Source organism: Catharus ustulatus, chromosome Z (genome assembly GCF_009819885.2).
Source record: "Catharus ustulatus isolate bCatUst1 chromosome Z, bCatUst1.pri.v2, whole genome shotgun sequence".
Classification (NCBI taxonomy): domain Eukaryota; kingdom Metazoa; phylum Chordata; class Aves; order Passeriformes; family Turdidae; genus Catharus; species Catharus ustulatus.
The window spans coordinates 28919481-28939507 of NC_046262.2; the positions used below are offsets into that span (position 1 = coordinate 28919481).

The window sequence follows — 20027 nt, forward strand, 5'->3', positions numbered from 1 at the left end:
GGAAAAATGTTGTATCTTCATAAGTGTGATGCCTTCGGAATATATATGCTATGTAAGATCAGCATTTTTGGCAAACCCTCACTGCATTTTAACTCCTAAAGAAGTCTGTAACTCTTCTAGTCTCCCTTTATACAGGCTTCTGCCCTACCCATAAGAGGAAACTGTTTTTAAAAAGTTTGCCAGCTTGTTTAATTGTATGCTGATTTAAAAATACTAAAACATAGTGAAAGAGGTTTTAGTTTAACAACACTTGGCACGTTGAGAGTGATTCCTAACTATTTACTGATGAGGACAAAACTCTTTGAGCACATGTGTTCCCAACCTCCTAATGTCAAGGAGTTGTGGTGGTCTCAGTGTATGTAAGCTGGTATTAACATGTTAATGGTGCAGTCACCTAGCCAAGGAAGTGATGATACTTCTATGGTTTGCAACCACACATATCTCTGGTCATATTACCTTCCCAGCACTGGAGGATTCTCATAGATGTAGGAGTGTGGGAAAAAGACCATGGACGTATGTGGTCATCTCTTCTTTTATGTAGATTAACACAGGTTTTGGTTCTAAAATTATCTTTGTGTCCTCTACTATACCGTAATAATGCTCTGCAATACTGAACATCTTCCATTCTGTATTTCCTGTATTTCCCATTCTGTGCTTCTTTCCTGTTCTATATTAGTCCTGTCTAATGCAGATCAACATGAATCTTAGAATAAAATCAGAAAAAGTTTGATTTGTTTTTTTGTTTTTTGGGATTTTTTTCTCTTCCAAATGTGCATACTTTTTATTGTTAGTGCAGTGTTTGATGCTACAAGATACTTCTTGGATCAATAATTTCACCATCTAGCTTACTTCTGAATTGGCCAATGGCAAATAATTGCTTTTATTCCAAGTTACACTGGTATTTGAAGATATTAGCTGCACTAGTAAGACAAAGAGTAATGGTTTGAGAAAATTCCTGTTATGGACTGGTTTAATAAAATAAATTACATCAAAAAATGCAAGGAATTATGATACCCTAGTACATAGTTTTCAGTTTCTTGTGTAATGATGAGCTTGCATGCCCCATATTGAGCATCTTATATCAGTTTTGTATGCATTCTTACCTATTGTAACACTTGCTGACACTTAGTTTGCTCTGCCTCTCATCCTCTTTTATAAGCTGATGAATATATAAACAAACAAGTTAAATGCATTTATCTGATATTGCTACAGAATTACTGTGTTTTGTTTTTACTGTTCTCTGAAAAACTTAAGTGCAGTAAAGCACAGTGAAGTAATGTTTATTTTCCCAATCAGTACATGGTAAATTACATGAGTTAAGAGGAATGCTGGTCATCATCTTGTGTCAGGACCTTCATTTGTAGATTCAGCTTGCCATCCAGGAAGTGTAATTTGACTTTATCCTGTGTTTTAGTGCATTTTTCATCCATATTTTATAGAATCAGTGATAACTTCATCACAGCTGTTGTTAGAAGTGCAAAGGGTCCAGCAGATGATCTTGCCATACTTTGATAGGTTAATTCTGCACAACTGAGTGTCTGGAGAGGTGGTAGAGGGAAGAAGGTTACCTTCTACTTCCACTTTCTTCAAAGTGCTGAAGGCCAAGGATGGTGATTAATAGAATTGTATAGACAATTTCCCAGTCCAAGTCCACTGTCAAAGTGAAAAAGTTTCATCTCATGCTTAAATGGAATTTAATGAAATGCAGTGCATTTCACTGTGTATCCATTCCGTCCCGTTCTGCCATCGGGCTCCATCAAGGGGAGTCAGGCTCCCTCTTCTTTACTCACTGCATCTGGTATTTACAAACAGTGATGAGATCCCCATGCACCTTCTCTTCTCCAGGCTGAACCACTGCAGCTCTCTCAGCTTTTCCTCAAAGGGGACAGACTTCAGTTCCTTTAGCAAGTTTGTGGCCCTTCCCTGGGCTGTCTCCAGTAGCTCCTTGTCTCTCTGGGCCAGAGTCCAGAGCTGGGCACAGCTCTCCAGGTGCGGCCTCACTGGCCAGCGAGGGGTTGGGGTCCCTCCCTGTCCCGTTGGCAGCACTCCCAGGAGCCTCTTTGCCTTTTGGGCACAGGGCACACCACCGGTGCTGCTTGCATGTTGATGTCCCCAAGCCCTCCAGGCCTTGCCAAGTGGAGATGGATCCCACAGGAATGCAGCCCAGGGGCCTCACTGGCTGGGGCAATTCTGCCAGCAGGGCTGGGGACCCTTGTGGGACGTGGGATAAGAGTCTGTGGGGCTGTCCCAGCACTGCAAGACGGGATTGTTGCAGAGCTGGTGGAAATGTTCAAGTTTGGTGCTGGTGTGTCTGGAGAAAGGATTGAAAGCAGGGGACTGGGATGGGCCCAGTAAGACTTGGAGGTGGAGGGAGTGGGATGCCCGTGTTTTGGCCCCTGGCACAGATATGCTCTGCTTGCATGCCAGTTTTTGGTGATTCCAAAGTCCTGGGATGCTTGGAGTTTAGAGCTTTGCTCTCCAAAAAAAGCCGAGCCAAGGTGTACAGGTCAGCAGATAATCCCCAGCAGTATCATTTGTAAAGCCTCAACCCAGCCCTCTCCTGCATTCCAGCCATGGCAGTGGGGGCTGGGGCCAGAGGAGCTGGGCTGCTGCTGGATGGAAGTGTCAGAGGAAGGCTCAGAGGCCTGTGACAGGGGGATGACCAAATTAATTTGGGTGTGGAGGCACTAGGAGAGAGCAGGTTGTCAGCATAGCCTGTGTCCATGGACCTGGCTTTGCTTCAGGTCAGGCATTCTGGCTGATGGCCACAGAGCTTGGGCAGTGATGCTCTTGTGCTTGGGGAGTTCAGGTGAAAGGGACTCTGTTACAGCATTTATATAAAGAACTTCACAGTACATTCCCCTTTTGTTTTCCTACACTACTAAGGCACTATTAGAAAGCATTGCCTGAAGTGGCTTTCTTTAGTTTTGAGAGAATCATGCTCTGAAAAGCTTCCGGATCTTTGTTCGGTGTCCACAAAGCCAATGGTTTTCCAGGACCAGCACAATGAAGTGGAGAACCCCAGCCAGCAACCAAGATTAATGCACCCACTTACCAGCCCCTTCCCACTGGGAAGGAGTATTGGAAAGAAAAGAATAAACCTTCTGGGTTGAGATAAGAACACTTTAATAATTTTAAAAATACCAATACTATTATGACTAATAATATTAGTAATGAAAAAGAAACACAGAGCTAAAATAACACCTCCGCCTAATAAGTGTATTCACATCAATATCCCAAGGGGCTGTGAGAGACGCGTGCTCCGGAAAGGCTCTGGATGTTCATTCCAAGGGCAGGAGGGCCGTGAGCCGCGCCCCCAGCACGGCAGGGCGAGGGGCCGAGCGCTGCCCTGCAGCTATGGGGCAGAGGTGTCGGAGCTCCTTGGAGCTGTCCCTTGGCCCCTTGCCGGCCGCCCCCTCCTCCCGGCAGCGCGATCGCGGTGGGGCCGCGGGCGCAGCTGGTAGCGCCGGCGCGGGGATGTGGCGCGCACGCTGTGCCCGGCCGCGGCGCTCTGCTGGCAGCCGGACGGGCCGACCTCGTACTCCTCGTAGTCGTCGTCCGCCCGCACCGTGTGCAGGATGCGGCCGAAGCGCTGCCTGCAGAGCGGGCAGGCGGCGCGCACGGCAGCCCACTGCCGGATGCAGCCGAAACAGAAGGTGTGCAGGCATGTGCCCACGTGGGCCGCGTTGTCCAGGTCGCCCAGGCAGATGGGGCACAGCCCGGCTGCCGCTGGCTCCCGCTGGCCCCCGCTCGAGCCGGCCGGCGGGGCTGAGGCGCTCTCCTGCCGAGCCTCCTCGGCACCGCGCGCCATGTGCTGCCAAGAGAGCGGCCGAGGGCCCGAGCTGCTGTGGAGCCGGGAACCGGCAGCAGAGAAGGGCGCAGGGCCTGGGCAGAGGGGAGAGAGGATGGAGAGGGGCTTCCCGAAGGGTCTCGGTGTGGGGCAGAGGGGAGAGAGGGGCTTCCCGAAGGGTCTCGGTGTGGGGCAGAGAGGGGGCCAGGAACCTTCGTCTCCTCGCAGAGAAGACCTTACTGGAAAGTGATGGAGCAGCCCCTCAGCTGCCTTCCACAGGTGCCTCGCCCTCTGTTCCCCTCAGGCACGCTGCCCCCCATTCCAGGAGAAGTGTCCCGTCCACTGCTCCCGCCCAGCCAGCGAGGCTCAGCTGGCACAGGGTACCTGCAGGGGCCGGTGGGGGATGGAGGAAGTCGCTGGGAGCCCTCAGTGGTGCTGAGGGCGCTGCCAGTGCCGGGCCTGGGTCCTGGTGGAGGCCGCACACTGGGCCAGGTCTGCGAGCACAGGAGCCTGTGGCACCTGTCTGTTGAACCTGGTGAGCACAACAAACATCCCAGAGGGAAAAGACCCTGCTCCATGGCATGTCCGACATATTTTGGTGGCTTTAAACCCCCAATTTGTCAGGTCCTGGGGTGAGTCTGGTGTCGTGGCGTCTTCTCCAGGGTGAGCTGTCCCAGCTCTCTCAGCTTTCCCTCAGCTTTCACTCCAGTTCCCTCACCGTGTTTGTGGCCCTCCCCTGGGCTCTCCCCAGTAGCTCCTCATCTCCCGTGGGTTGCAGAGCCCAGAGCTGGGCACAGCGCTCCAGGCGTGGCCTCGTGGGGCAGGGAGAGGGCAGGATCCCTCCGTGTCCCGCTGGCAGCGCTCTCGCTGACCCTGTCAGGGCACGGAGGCACTCACTACTGGCCCGCATTCCTCCTGGGCCTTTCTGGTTGAGCCCTGTTGGTTCAGGGGGTTATTTCTCCCCAGGTGCAGCGTTTGGAATCTCCTTTTGTTACTTTCCTGTTGGCCCCTTTCTCCAGCCATTTACATGGAATAGTTAAAAGAAAGACTGTTGTTTTGAAAAACACAAGTGAAAAGGCACTTGTAAAAATGTCTAGGTTAAAAGGTACAATAGAGGAGGAAGAACTGTCTTTTCCTTCAAGGAAGACCAGAGGAAAGAAGAGAAAGAATGTAGAACCTAATTTTACTTCTTCACAAAGGCAAAATGGTGAAGGAGTTTAGGTTCAGTCATATTCTCTCCAGGGTGAAACAAAGCGATTGCACTTGTATGTCACTGCTCTCTAGTATATTGTATAAAGATAAGTATAGATATATGAATATATACATATTGAAAATGCAATCTTTTGATGGGTGAAGTTCTCTTCAGTGAGAAAGTTGTGCATTTTGTATTAAGAAGTACCACAGAATGTCCATCTAAATGTAGATCCTATTTGAGACAAAGCATTTTTAACCTAGTAACTGAACCATTTATAAAGGTTGTGTTACATGTCCTGCAGAAATTTATATTAAGGCAGCAAATTTCTCTTAGCTCATTTAAAAGTAAAGCACATCTTTTACAATAAAGGTTTAATGTTAAAGATGGTAGGACTCCAGGTAGCATGCAACACAACAGTAGCTTGGTGACAGTTAATAATAATAAGGATGATTTAAAAACATTTTCATGAAAACTTTAATATAGGAAGTCAGGGTGAGTGATTGAAAAAAAAAGTGTTTTGGCAAAAAAATAAAAAGTGTTTTAACAAAAGAAGGGAAGGGAAGAGTCTGCATTGTCAATAGAATTTTTCCTTTCTTTCTTTCTTTGCTTTAGTGAAACAAAATTCTGTTGCTGTGAATGGTCTGTCATTTTTTTTCATTAGAGTTTAAATTGAATGCAATCTCTATTTACATTGAGCTTTTCTTTTTGTCTGTCATATTTGTTGGTTGGAAACTCATATTTTCTAGGAATGAGTTCAATTTTCCATGACTACTGGCAGATGTTTCTCTAGGCTCTTTAGTGACAATGATGTATTTGTTGATAACCCAGGGCTTACTAAAAGGGACTTTATTTCCCATCAGTGAATCTGTTTTTTTCATTTGAGAGCTTTAGTCAACAGAAACATACTCCATTTTTTCCAAAAATGTCTAAGGGTAGTTTCACTCATTTTGAGTGCATACTAAAGTCAATGAATTTTTGTTTGGTTCAGTTACTCTTTTCTCTTTGTAGTAGGGGAAATACATAAGGCTCTGGTTTCACTTCTTAGATTCCTGTTTTATCGGCTATAATAGTTCAACCTAGTTAAACTAGTTCTAAGATAGTTGCCATTATAGTTTTGTTGTAAGTGGATTTAATTCCTAAATGTTTTTACTGTTTATGTCCTCAGCTTACCACTTCACTACCCTGATAGGAACATTTAAAATAGGCCTGCAAGATGCCTTGTAGCAAAAGTGTGTCAGTGTCTTCACTGGAAAAATGGGGCTTACAAGTAGGTTTTATTTATTAGAGGAAAATATTGTAGAGAATTCTACAGTTTCTGTCTTACTGACATTTTGTTCTACTTTGTCTTCCCCCACTACCATTTCAAACCTTTACAATCTCTGTTACAAAGTCTCCTTCCCAGTGTCTCAAAACAGCTTCAGCATAGCACTGTTTGCTACCACATGGTTTCTGTCACATAAGACTGACAGAAACTCTTGCTTTTGAAGTTCCTCCAAAATGGATGCCTTTTCTTTGCATTGTTCCTGACAGGTTTGCCTCTTTTTCTCTTTTTTGAGTGTTGGAGATACAGGATTTTTTTGGGGGAGATGTGTGTTTGTTTTGGTGTTAGTTTTTTGTTTTGTTCTGGATTTTTTGTTTGTTTGTTTGTTTTTGTTTTGTTTTGGGTTTTTTTTCCTTCTGCCCCCCCCACCTTTTTCCCCCTTTTTTTCCTTCCTTTTTCTCCTTTTTTTCCCCTTTGTTTACATTTTGTTTGGTGTTGTGGTTTTTGTTTTTGTGCTGGCTTTTGTGTGGTTTTCTTTTGTGTTTATGTGTGTTTTTCTTAATATCACAATGCTTCTTTGTTTACTTAGTTTAGATTTAAATAAAACATAACGCTTGGTAGAACATTACATAGCTAGTTTCACTCCTTTCCATCTTTTGTTAAGAAATAAAACTACATAAATAGCTGCAGATTATTAAAAATTTGTGATGTTTTATTACCTTTTAAAATACATGGTAGAACCCCGTAATTCCTTTTACACTAATATTTTTCTGCTGATCTTTTTCTTGCTCTTTAATAGAATTTGAATAGTAGGAGAGTCTTGAAAAAAATATTTTAATAACAGAAAAAATTATTTCTTTTCCTCTTTTCAGTTTAGAAATCAGGACTTACGTCTGGAGTAGGAAACTGAAAATTGAATATATTGCTGTGTCAGTTCTAAATAGCTTGCCTTGTGGCCATAATAAATAAGCCTTTCTTTGGTCTAGTTTCTTCTTCTGTATTACGGGGAAAAAACACAAGTATTTGCAGACCATCCTGAAATTCCTGGAAGGAAGTTGCATAAAACTAAGTTTTTTTTCATTATTTGTTGGAAGGGATATAGGTTTTCTAAATATTGTTCTACTTTGCTGAGCAAAAGTATAAATGAGATGCCTTACACTTGATGGAAGAGTCATTTTGGCAAAAAAAAAAAATTAGTAGGTTGATAATCTAGAATAAATCTGTTTGGTCTTAATTTTTGTAGCCTTATCACCTGTGAATTTTCAGTTATGAATAATGCTTACCAGTTGAATCAATGAGATTATTGATGTCCAAAGACCACTGGTTAATTCATCCTGCTGTTTCACTCAGCCATTAGAGAAGCTATACTCACAAGATATATGTGAGTGATGGATTTGGGGCATCTCAGTCTTGAAAAAAATTAACCATGCTTTTGCAAGAATTTATCATCTACTTTAGAGAAACTTAATGAATGTGATGGAGTTTTACGTACTTCACATGAGACTTGGTCAGAACTTTTCCTTCTGGTTGGAATTTCATAGCATTCTTCTTTCCCCAGACTGAAGTCGTTATGTATTGTGATTTACCATTGATAGTGTTAATTTACTGGTTTAGCACCCTTAATACAATGAATTAGATGCTAAGAGGTGAAACCTGAGAAAAAATGTAAAACATAATTTTAGAACATCTCCAAATACTTAGAAAAAATATTTTCTGAACTTAAGTAATTTATAACTTCATTAATATAGGGACCAGTCACTACTCCATTTTCTGTTCTGTGTTTAGGACACAGCAGTGAGGAATGTCCAACAGTTCTAAGGTTTATGCAGTAATAGTATTTAATTTTCAATATGATCAGTCTGTCAGCATTACCATCTGTAAATATAACCGTAGTTTTTAATCGTGGCTACTAGACTTGGAGATCTCTAAAAGTTCGAGTTGTGTGGCAATGTGAGTTGTGAGACATGTGCTAATTGTGCCAGAAAATAGCCTTAAATAATCGAATGGAGTAATAGTTTATTTTAACTGATAAGTAGCAATCCAAAATGAAAGAAAATTTCCAATTCCTCAGCCCATTTACTCATACCAGCTGCATATCTTCCCCTTTAATCTGCAATATGTTGAGTTCTAATTTGAGGTTTTCCCCAGGTGATATGTTTAGAATAAAATTTTAAAATTTATATACTATTGATTTTCTTTTGATTCTTGATAATAGTATTTCCTTTGTAAGTATCCGGTTATATTGTCTTCTTACCCTACAACATGTTACAACTTTCCCTTTGCTGTAATTAATGAGCTAACAATAATGCAGTTTATCAGAATTGCTATAGTTGGGTCATTTGTGAATTCCTTTTTAATATTTCATAATAGAAAAACTTCTGTTATTAAATCCATAATTATGACTGTAATATTTGTATGAAAAAGATTACTGACCTAGTAATGTGTCAGTATTTGGTATTACACAACAAGAAATTATTGTTTATAATTGTATATATATATATAAATTCAAATATATATGCGTACATGTTGTTGCACAGACTATTTTCTTATTTTAGGAGCTGTTATGGCATTGGTTAATTCTGATCTGTTGCAAGTGGAGGTTAATTTCTTTAAAATACAGTAATTTCACGACTATAAGGCGCACCTTAAAGCCTAAACCCGGAAGTGCGCCTCATAATCCGGTGCACCTTATATATGGACAAAGTTCGGAAATTTGCCAGCAACCCGGAAGTTCGAGCTGTGAGCCGAGCAGTGAGCCGAGCCGCGTGGGGCTGCGTGGCTTGGCGGGGCTCGGCAGGGCTCACGCGGGGCCGCGGGGCTTGGCCCAGCTTGTGCAGGGCTGCGCGGCTCGGCGGGGTTCGCGTGGAGGTGCGTGGCCCGGTGGGGCTTGGCACGGCTCGCACGATTCCGTTACTGATTGGTTACTTTGTTGCACACGGATCCTCGCTTAAAAAAAAAAAAGGTGCACCTTATAATCTGGTGCGCCTTATATATGGAAAAAGTTTGGAAATTTGCCAACACCGGGAAATGTGCCTTATGATCCGGTGTGCCTTATAGTCGTGAAATTACCATGAATTCTAATTTTGCATGTTTGGAATAATTTAATTTTAAAATACAGGAATTCATAGGCGGTTAAAGATATGGTATAGAAGCTGTTATTTTATGGATCTTAGAAAGTGAAGTCCAAATGTACTAAGGAAAGAGCAGAGAGCTAAGAGAAAAATGGAGCAGGGGCCATTGACATACAGCAGGAGAGGTAAAGGCTCAAGGGAGGGAGTTTCTGTTGTATGGAGTCAGGGATGGACAGAGAAGTGAATGCAAGTGAAACAGCAGAAAGATTCAAGCTGAATACAGAATGAAATCAAAATAAAGAAAAAGAGGTTAATAGTGACACTAATAGTGACTTAATCTTTCAAGGGGTAAGAGTAATACTGTTAAAGATACCACTAAAGGATAAAGAGGAAAAAAGGCTGTGAGGTGGAATATTTCAGAAAATATGGGGATTCCTTTAGTTGCGTCTTGTCACACTGTTTAGGTTGCCCAGCTTTCAAAGTAATGGGAGAAAAATGACCACATTTTTGTAATGGTAACAGGTGCTGATGTAATCAATTCTACGTAATACAAACCGAGTCTTTTTTTGTAAGAATGTGTAGGTGGCATTATGTGTAAATGTAAAATAAATTAGAAATGAATTAAGGAAAAAAGCCATATATTTTGTAAGGCCATATTTAATATTGAACTCTTCAAAGATTTGCTTAAGGGTGTATGATTACAAATAATGAATTTAAGAGGATTTAAAAATTATTATTGTACAAAAAGGACCTTAAAGAATGGTGTTTTGCATTTGTATTTTTTCTGTGTGACTGGATGTGTCAGAGGGAAGAGTACTATCTATGATTTACCAAAGGAAAGCTTGCTTTCTCGATGCTTATACAGATGGTTAACTGCTACCAAAGGTTTCTGCAACACTGCTTACAAGTTGCCAGAAGGTTCCTGTGAAAATATATCACAGCCTGGTTCCATAGCAAAGGACAGATACTGTTACCAGGATTTATTAAATACTGTCCTCCTAGCACACAGTACCTATCAAGCACTTCTACAGTCAGTCCACGGGAAGCAGTTCCAGTCACAGCACCTTTAAAACATTTTTTATCAAAATGGGTTTTTTACATTGTTTAGACATGCTTCATTGAAAGTATTGCAAAAGTGGGATATAGTACATGAAATAATTTATTGCATATAGTTAAAGCTGGTAAGAAGAATCTAAATTATTTAAAATGTTGTCTCCAATAAGTACATCATTGCCACTGTTCTCTGAAGAAAGCTTTAGTCATTACGAGCTTAGTCATTATAGGAAGGAGTATCACTGAAAAAGAGCTTGATTAAATAGTTTTAGGGCATACTTTGTAGATTGGGACTTACATAATGTAAAGAAGGTTACTGTGAATGGCGACGATCTCTTTTATGGTGTGAGATCACTCACCGCACAGTAGTGGTGGTTTGAGAGTTCTTATTTTTCAGCCTGGGCACCGAAGGGAGTCAGAAGCCTTTTTCTGAGATTTCCAAGGTTGTTTATTCTTTCTTATCTAAGGAATTTTCTCTCTGACTTGCAGTGGTTCCTCCTGCAAGTCGTTTGAGGCACTCTGCCTCCCCTCCTGGGCAGGACTTATCTTTTATACTATAAATTACGTACACACTGTTTATAATTAATCTCCAATACATAACGCCTACATTGCATTGTCCAGTTTTCCCCTAGACCAATCCAGAATTGACATCCTAACCCAAAAGATGGATGACATGAAGAAGAAGAAGAAGAGAGAAGGACATACCACGCCCTAATTCCTCTATCTTGTGTTCAGAGCCTTAATATAAACAATTTTAAAACTTCACTTTTCTACCTTTTAATACTCTAATTTATACTCTACTTATTTTTTGTGACTTTGTAATTCTTCATATAAAGATGGTAATTTCTCCCAGGGACTTAAATCGAATTCACAGGGGTTTTGGGAACCTTGCCTAGGTATCTGAGCCCCCTGCCCTGGTTCCAGGGAAGCCAGGGGAATATCCTGGGTTCCCACAGGTTACCAGCCTAATGCTTGCCTCATCCTGCAATTTGTGCTTTTGTAACCGTTTTGTAAAAATCCATTTTCTCTTTACAAAGTGAATTTTCCATGGTTTCCTGTGACTGTTAGCCTCCAAATGATGTCCCACAGGCGTGTAGTTTACCTACATTGTGCAACTGCATTAGTTAATGCTTTCTTTCTGAGGTGAAGGGAACAAATAGCCTGATCAAGTACTACAATCATTAATTGAAACTTTGGAAGACTTATAACTAAAATAGATTTCAGATATAGTGAAAATCACATTTTAATTAACAAAATCCAATATTTAGTGCAAAATGTTTAAATTCTTTCTGATATTTCATATATTTTAACACACTAAGTAGTATAACAACTGAAGTTTGGTGGAGAAGATGCTGTTGTGAACAAAGACATCAGTTCATCACAAGATGCATCAGAGGTGTACTTCACTGAACTAAAAGGTGAAAATGCAAATCACAAAGACTTGACTCTGGATATAGGTTTCCGTGCTTAAAACTATGGTTCTAGGAAATACTACTCCGCTACTACTAGTCAAATAATAACCCATCTATTTGCTTTCTGTTGTAGCAAAGTATGATATTCTCTTCAGATGTTTTTATATCACTTTTTAAAATGTCATAATTAATTTTATTAATTTTATTTTATATCATTAAATATTAATATTAAGTGTTAATGATGAAAATCCAGAAAGACCCTTAAGTCATGCATTTCATGATAAAATAAATGTTTTATAAAAACTGTTCTTAGGTGCATCAGGTATTTTAGAATGTGCTTAAGTGTGTGTTTAACTTAATATGTACAAGTCTAGAGACTTCTTGTATATTCTTTTATATTTTCCTGAATCAGAGTGCAAAATGGGAAAAAAAGAAAATTTATTTATTTATTTTTTAAACTATAAATAATTATTCTCTTTTCCATTCACAAATAGCATGTGTCTGAAAAAAATTCTTTTGGCTGCATATGTCTGTCCTAGGTGATTTTCTCATATCACAAATGTATCTCACATATATTTCTGCCAATTAGTTAAAGTTGCTAAAACTTTTTTCTTCCAATTAATTCTGTAAAGGTTTGGCCTTACTAATAAATTTTAGTTGAATTGCTTACCTTCAAGCTCTCCATGTATGACAGGATAAATAATAATCATAGTAATAGTATCATTTGTAATGTTAATAGTAAGAATTTAATAGTAAGAATTGTGAAGGAGTTTCATTCTCTTAAGTATTCTGATTGTCGTAGTAGTGTTTGATTGAAGAATAAGTGTCAAACTAATTCTATAGTGTGTAGAAAATAATTGCTTTCAGTACAAAGGTAGCAACATTTATCTATGGCAGCATCAGCTGCCTTTTACATGATAGTCCAGTTATTTGATTTTGCATTTACTTTAAAAAATATTATAAGTTAAAAAAAAAAAGAAAAAAACTGAACCGCCACCACCACCAACAAAAACAAAACACCAAAAACAAAAACAACAAAAAACCCACAAATAAACAAACAATAAGCCAAACAAGCGAAAAAAAAACACTGAGTACTTTACTAGACAGGGAAATGTCTGTTTTGTGTTTTTCCCGGAGCCTTCTTCAACAGAATCACATTTAGTTTTGTTTTAGAGAGAATCTCTCTGTCGCTTTTTCAAGTCAGGAGCAGGAAGTGACATAACTGCCAGCCACAAGCCAGTCAAATGAGAAATTTAAAACAGTAAGAACTATCACCACCACCACCACAAAGAATGAAAGATCCTCCAAATGATTTATCAAAGCAGCAGTTCCCGTGTTTGTGGTGATTTTGTTTTTCATGAATAATTTGAGAAAAAAGGAGTTGAAATTATTTTCAGAACGTATCTGCTCATGTCATCTGATAGGGTAATTCCAAGTATTTCCACCCTTCACTGCCTAGAAACCTGTCTCCTGTTTTTTTGGGCAGTGATGCTGTTGCACATGATGTTACTCTGTTGCTTTTAACTCAAAAGTACACTTTATTTGAAATTGAAAATTTAAAATAATTACTGTAGTTCTAATACCTGCCCTGGATTTCTTAATTTTTTTGCACTAGTTCTATTAAAATTAAATGGAAACTAATCAAAGTTTACTGAAAGAAAGAAATGGTGTCCCATTTAGATGTGATTTGAGTCCTTTAATACCTTATTATTATTCCAGCGTAGAATACATGATGTATTTTCTTCCTTAATGCTTCAAAGCTTAAGTAATTGTTTTCTGTCAAGGCACTGGAAGTCTTGGTGTTTAACAGCAAAATTTTGGCTTTAACTGTCATTTCTTACTGGTCTGTTGCAACAGGGTTAAAATGTGAAAAGATGTTGAGAGTTAAAGGGAGAGAAAATCCACTGTTCCTTGTCTTTATTTTAAAAATTTCATTTTAAAAGTTAAAAATATTACTTTGGATTTCTGTGCACTTTTCCACTATGGAGAAGTGTCTTCATTGGGTTTTTTTGCTTTTCATATGTCCAGTCAAGGACTCTCTAACGGGAACATACTATTTCAAATATGTTTGAGTTTTTTACAGGCTGTGTGTATAAATGTATATATGCATGTTGTTTGAAAAGGGAACATTCAGATGGTGTTTTGGATTAAAACTATAACTAAAGTCAGCTGCATAAAATTAGAATTTCTGTCTTGATTTTTTTTTCCTTCTTTCCATTTCATCCTCCATTAGATGGCAGTGTTGTGAATATGCAGGATATCAATGTTGAAATATTGAAAGCAAAGCAAGCATTTTTAAAACATCTCAGATGCTTTTTCATTATATCTTTTATGAATTTCAAGAGGAAGAAGGTGAACTAGAAATGATAGATGGAAATTATAGGTACAGAAATTTGCATTTAGTGTGCAGAAACCTAGCTAGTAGGAAAGTTGCATTCCGTCCTTTGTGTGTTTAAGCTTGTTAAAAAAGTGTAATAAAACTAGTTGTAGTAAACCATAAAACCAAGGCCATACATTTACCAGATTTTTCTATACATCTCTTCTTACCTTAAAGAAAATACTGTCTCAGTTTTGTGCTTTAACAGAGTTATTTAGCTGTAACCAAGTTTTTTTCAAAGTTTTTTCATGTAAGAGTGTGTTTTAGCCAATGAATTTGCTTTCAATTTGAAGGAAAAATTACTAAGGTTTTTGTGACAGTGTTTTGGTAGTGTAGAGATGCTTTATTAGGGGCTAATACCAGAACAGATCAGGACCAGTTCACACACCGGACAGAGCCGAATCTAACTGACTCCAAAAAGAACCTGTTGCTGCCCACAGCTGACCCTGTCAATGAATCTGGTGGCTATTCATGTGATAGCAAGTTTATAAAGAATAGAAACCACTCCGCAGCTGACATTAAATGACTGTAATTTCCTCAAGAGAAGTCAAAGATGGTCTGCCAACCTTATCTAGTGGCATTTTCCATCTTATTTTCTCCCCCTGTCCTGCTGAGGAGGGGAAATGGGAGAGCAAGTTGATGGACACCTGGCAGCCAGCTGGGATTAACACACTATAGTACTCAGTGTGAACATACTGATGTACGTAATGTAGTTGCCTACTGTCAAATATTTTTCAGTACTGGGTATAATGACTTTAATCTGAAAATTGACTCAGCATCTACTGCATTTCAAGTGGAGGCTCCTTTGCATTTTCATGACCGTTAAGATTCTATTCAAATAGGACTAAAATGTTCTACTCAGGTGCATAAGAAAAACAATGCAAAAATTCTTTGAGGGACTAAAGTCAAGGATTAGATTATAGTTGATGAGGAAAGTATTACATGAGATTTTAGACTGCGCTGTAGAGTGGATTGGATTACATGGATACAGCATACCCTTCCAGACCTCAAACATAATACTCCTCTCTCTTGCTTTCTTTTTACCCTTTGGAGAAAAAAATTGGGAAAAACTGTAACTTGATGTGGTACTTGAATGCATTTATGTTTTGAAGAGTTAAGTGCTAAGACTGTAAATGCCTGTAAAAACCTTTAGGTCAACAGGATCCTACATGAGTTATTTTTAAAAGTAAAACTCTGATGTCACTCAAGAGATGTGCAATCTCTGGATTCCAGGTGGCAAGTTTTGCTTAAAATTATCAAAACCAGGTAATACAGCAGAAAGAATGCTATAGTTTCTTTTTGTTCTTAACCCATAGGAATTAATGCAACAATGGAGTGTCCTTAAGTGCTTTTGGGAATCCTAGTGTGACACATTTGTTCAGGTGTTTTCTCTTGTGTAATCCTTTCCTCTTCAAGGAAATGTGAAAAAGGAAAATAATAATTACAGTAGAATTGTTTTTTGCATGTAGAGTTTTTGTTCTGGGCTTTTTAAACTGCAAACTGTGGCATGTTCCAATACTTGTCACTTACAAATTCCTCTCATGTGTTGTAGTGTACTTGTAGGAGAGACATGGTGTCAATATCCATGGATGTCTTTGTGAGGAAGTTTCAACCAGACAGATACCAGCTGTGGAAACAGGGCAAGGATTTATATACCATTGATCATACAAAACCAACTCCTGAATCAACACCTGAAGTAAAGATCTGGCTACAGAGAAGAAGGAAAACGCAGAACTTTCCCCAAAGGTATTTATATTTCTTTACTGTCTATTTAATATGATCCCAGTGTAATTTCTGTTTCATTTTGGCCACTTCCTCTGATGTTTTCTTAGTTTTGGCCACAACAGATTTTATTTTCTCATAGTGGCAATGGGTGGGTGGGGCTTGGAGCTGTGTGGTTGTGCCTACATTGTTTTCTACCACACACATCATTGCTGGGGGACATAAAAAGGGATTCTCACTTCTAAGAAGGAAGGGAGTATGATGTGTACCAAGGGCATGGGAGCCATAATGTCCTTTTTTCTTGGACAGCCTCATGGCTCTAGGCTGATTGGACTCAAATGAGCATTTTGTGTGTAGTCACCTGCATATATGAGCTCTTGTTATTAGTATTGTTACTGTTACTGTTAGTTTTCTTATCTAATTGCTGTTTCCAGTAAATTGTTATCTCAGCCCATAATCTCTGTCTTTTCTCTCTCTCTCACTGAAGGGGCTGAATTTTAGCTTTCAGCTGGACTTAAACTATATCACATGTTTTCTTCTAATTAATTTCCTTTAGAAAAAAAATGTTTTTTTCTGTTTTCTGTATGAAGATGAACCTGGGGACAGGCCAGTCTTTTTTCAGAGCAACTGTGAAAATTTGATTTTAAAGTTTTGCATGTACCTAGGAAAGTTAGTGATTATGGAGAACATCAAAATGCATTCAAGTGTTGCACTTAAAATCTCTCTTTAATAAGGGTTATTTCAATGTAATTTTTAAGGTGTGGATGGTTGCCATTGTTTCTAGAGATCACAGCAACCAAAAGCAAGGGAGAAGACTCCTAAGAGCTGAAAAGGAAATTAAACAGGAAAATCTTACCATAAAGCTGTGATAGAATCACCAGCTGTTTCAAGTCTCTAGCAACAGTCTTACAGTCTAGTAATATTCACTGCCATTTAACTTTAAGGAGGTACCACTGCTTGTTTGTCACACTCTTGCAGTGCTGCAGTCAAAACCTGGCTTGTCTACCAAAGGTCAGTGACTGATCATAATAAGGGCTAAATCTCAGTTGGTGGTACTGACGCTACTAAGAAAATTAGGAGAATAAAGTTTCTTTGTCACTGAAGCTATAAAAGCTTTGATCTTTTAAAGCAGTTTTATATCTGTTATTGAGATGCATTATGGTTTTTGTTTGCATTTTGTTTTTTGTACAGTCGTGCTTTCCTGTCTTAACAGGATTTTTGGTTTTCTTCTTAATTATCTAACAACGATCTACTTAATTTCTAGCCAAAGGTGGGCAGTTTTATTGGTATCTTGGTATTTTAGTGCAGTTTTTTGAGTTGGAGATAATACTGATTTTTTTAAAGATCTTTTTCCTTCTTCAAATAATTTTACCTTGTAGTGGCTTTTTAAACTTAGTCTTTAACCAAACTTCCTCGTTTTCTTTGTAAGTTTATGTATTTCTTGAGAAAGATATAGGGAAGTCAACCTGTAATGTAAAGGATCAACTGGCACTGTAGGGGAATATTGTTATTGAAAATATAATACCAAGTTTGTTCTGGGTGAGGGTTGTTTGTGAAGCAGCTGATTAATACATGTACTATACTAACCTGGACTCAAAGAGAGAATAATTCTGTTGTTTAACTAGGCGAATGCCATTTTTCCCTGTAGTAGGTTTTCCTGCATCTATTGTGCAGTGTTAATGCGCATTCCCATTTGGACCAGCAGTGATTCATTTGGTAGTATCCTTGTGGGTAGCTGGTTCTGAGTAAAATCAAAGACTTTCTAATAATTGTGTTGAAAGTTTTATCACAGGAACACATGGCCTGATTTATGCAATTCGCTGAGCTAATAAACACAATTCCAGCGCTGTTTAAGTCTTGAATTAGCTTTTGTTCGGGCATGGTGACAGTGTGTATTGCAGAGGAGGATAGAATGTTTATTCAGCTTCGTTTCTAGTATAATGTGTCGGTTGAAATTATAATTTTGATACAAGTTCCAGCAAAGTGGAAGTAAAAATACCCTCTCTGGGATTCTTCATGAATATAATGACAGGGAGAGCTTATCTATGATGTTTATGGCTGAAATCCATTGCTGCTATATAACATCTTATGACTGCATGTAAATAGTAATAATACTTTCTGTTATTTACAACGTGAACTGATGGTTGTCTCATACTTCAGCAAATTGTGTGGAAATTACTATTTTATATGACGAGTGTGTTGAAAGATGCACATTTGTAGACACAGAATAAAATGTATGGGGTATCAAAAGGTTTTCCTGGAGATGTGTAAAATCTAAGATGCAAGACTTTTGTAAAACTCACTTAAAATTTTGTGAAGTTCACCAGCAATAGTAGTACTTTTATCTCTAATGTGTTATGAGCTTTGAAACCTGCTGTATGATAATATTAAATGCTCCTCTTGTGTCAAATAGTTGAATTTGAAACTGGACTGATTTCCAATTATATTTATTCAGAGCATATAAATTATGAACTATTTCTACTGCGTTCTCCTATCTAAGTTTTTCCCTTATACTTCTGAGTGCACAAAAATTTAGGCTCAATCTTTAATTTCAACTTTTTTTTTTTTTTAGCACAGAATAATTACATATTTTGCTTGATATTGTAGTCTTTCAAATTATTTGTTCATCACAATTTTTATCTTTTTCAGATGCTTGTTAGTTCTGTTAAAACTCATTAAAAAACTTCCAAACAGATCAGCTCTTATGAGGATATTCAGACTAGTGTTTTATTAGCACTAGGGTTTGGAAATATCACCTGATTTTACTGCTACTGTGAGAATTTTGTCTTCATTACTCTTGAAAGGGTAGTTCTTTTTTGAGTTCAAAAGAACTAATTATTAAAAAGCTAGTTCATGTGCTAGTTATGTAATAGTTACTTAAAGGCTGTTCTACTTTTAGAGTTTAACAACTTTGCCATGAACTGGTGATAAAAGATTAGAAGGTTAAATCCAATCAATTGTTAATCTCTCACTTAATAAATTGTAGCACTATCTCAACACAAAAAGATGAAAAATTGTCATTTTTTTGCTACTTTAAGCAGGTGAAAGGGACATATATGGTAGATGTTTTATCTTATCCAAGACAGACTTTCTACTCTGACAGCAGTATCTCCTATAACAGCTTCCAGCACACCAGATCTCGATCTAAAAAGCTTAAAACTCCAGAGGACAAGAGAGTATCTACTATGCTAGCTGATGCAGAAATCATAGTGACTGAAGCAGCTACTGATGACTTCAAGGTCAGTGAAGAGCCAGAAAAAAAAGCGAGAGTGGTAAACACAGGAGTGGCTTCTGGGGAAGAAGAAAACAGTGGCAGAATGCATCTGGATCAGCATTTATTGGATCATGTCAAGGTTGCAGGTGAGATAAGCACTGATTATATTTCGCGTGTAAGATGTAGGCTTTTTATACACTAATGCCACAAATCAGTGGATGTTAAACTAAAGTATTATCCTAGAGTAAGTACACTAAAATACTTACACAGAGAGTATTTATGTAAAGAAGATTGATATTTGGTAAGAAAGAGAAAACATCTAAATTAATATTCTGAATTGAGAGTGATACCACCTGAACTCTTTTAATGGCGTGTTTTTTAAAGGAGCAAAAAGAGTGAAGTTATGTAAATTATATTTCTTCATTACAGCAATTGTTTTTGATATGGAAATGATACAGAGTGTTTTAACACTATTCAAACAGTACAGGACATATATCTTTGCAAGTATGCTACAAATATTTACACAATGAACCTGCAAATTATAATAATTTCATGATTATAAGCCGCACCATTTTGACTAAAATTTTGGTCCGAACCCGAAGTGCGGCTTATTATCAGGTGCGGCTTATATATGGACAAAGAACAAAAAGTTGCTGTTTTAGTTTGGAGGACAGGTGTCTGCTGAGAAAGGCAGGAACTTCTCTTTGAAATGGAGAATGTAAACCCCCTCCCTCCAAATTATTATAATTTTGAAATCAAGGGGCTTTCAAGCAAAGATATGAGAATTAGGAATAACAGTTCTTTTCTAGGGAAATTAAAATAGAAATACAGTATTACAAAGAAACAAACTCCAAACCCTGACAAAGTCAGAGTACAGCCTGACACCCTGTCAGGCAGGGTGTTGTTAGCAGTTCGATTAAATGGTGGTTGCA

At 38.6% G+C, this 20027-nt stretch overlaps 1 protein-coding gene across 3 annotated transcripts in view; it reads left to right on the forward strand.

The window, feature by feature from the left end:
- Positions 1–20027, forward strand: part of KDM4C (lysine demethylase 4C) — a 256853-nt gene that overhangs the window by 113765 nt on the left and 123061 nt on the right. For all 3 annotated transcript variants that reach the window (XR_004420744.2, XM_033085582.1, XM_033085583.1), the window contains exons 9-10: positions 15712–15905; positions 19003–19241. Coding sequence is in view for 2 of the 3 variants with exons in the window: in XM_033085582.1 (XP_032941473.1) it covers positions 15712–15905; positions 19003–19241 (433 nt within the window). In the remaining variant the exon portion in view is untranslated. The remainder of the gene's footprint in view (positions 1–15711; positions 15906–19002; positions 19242–20027) is intronic.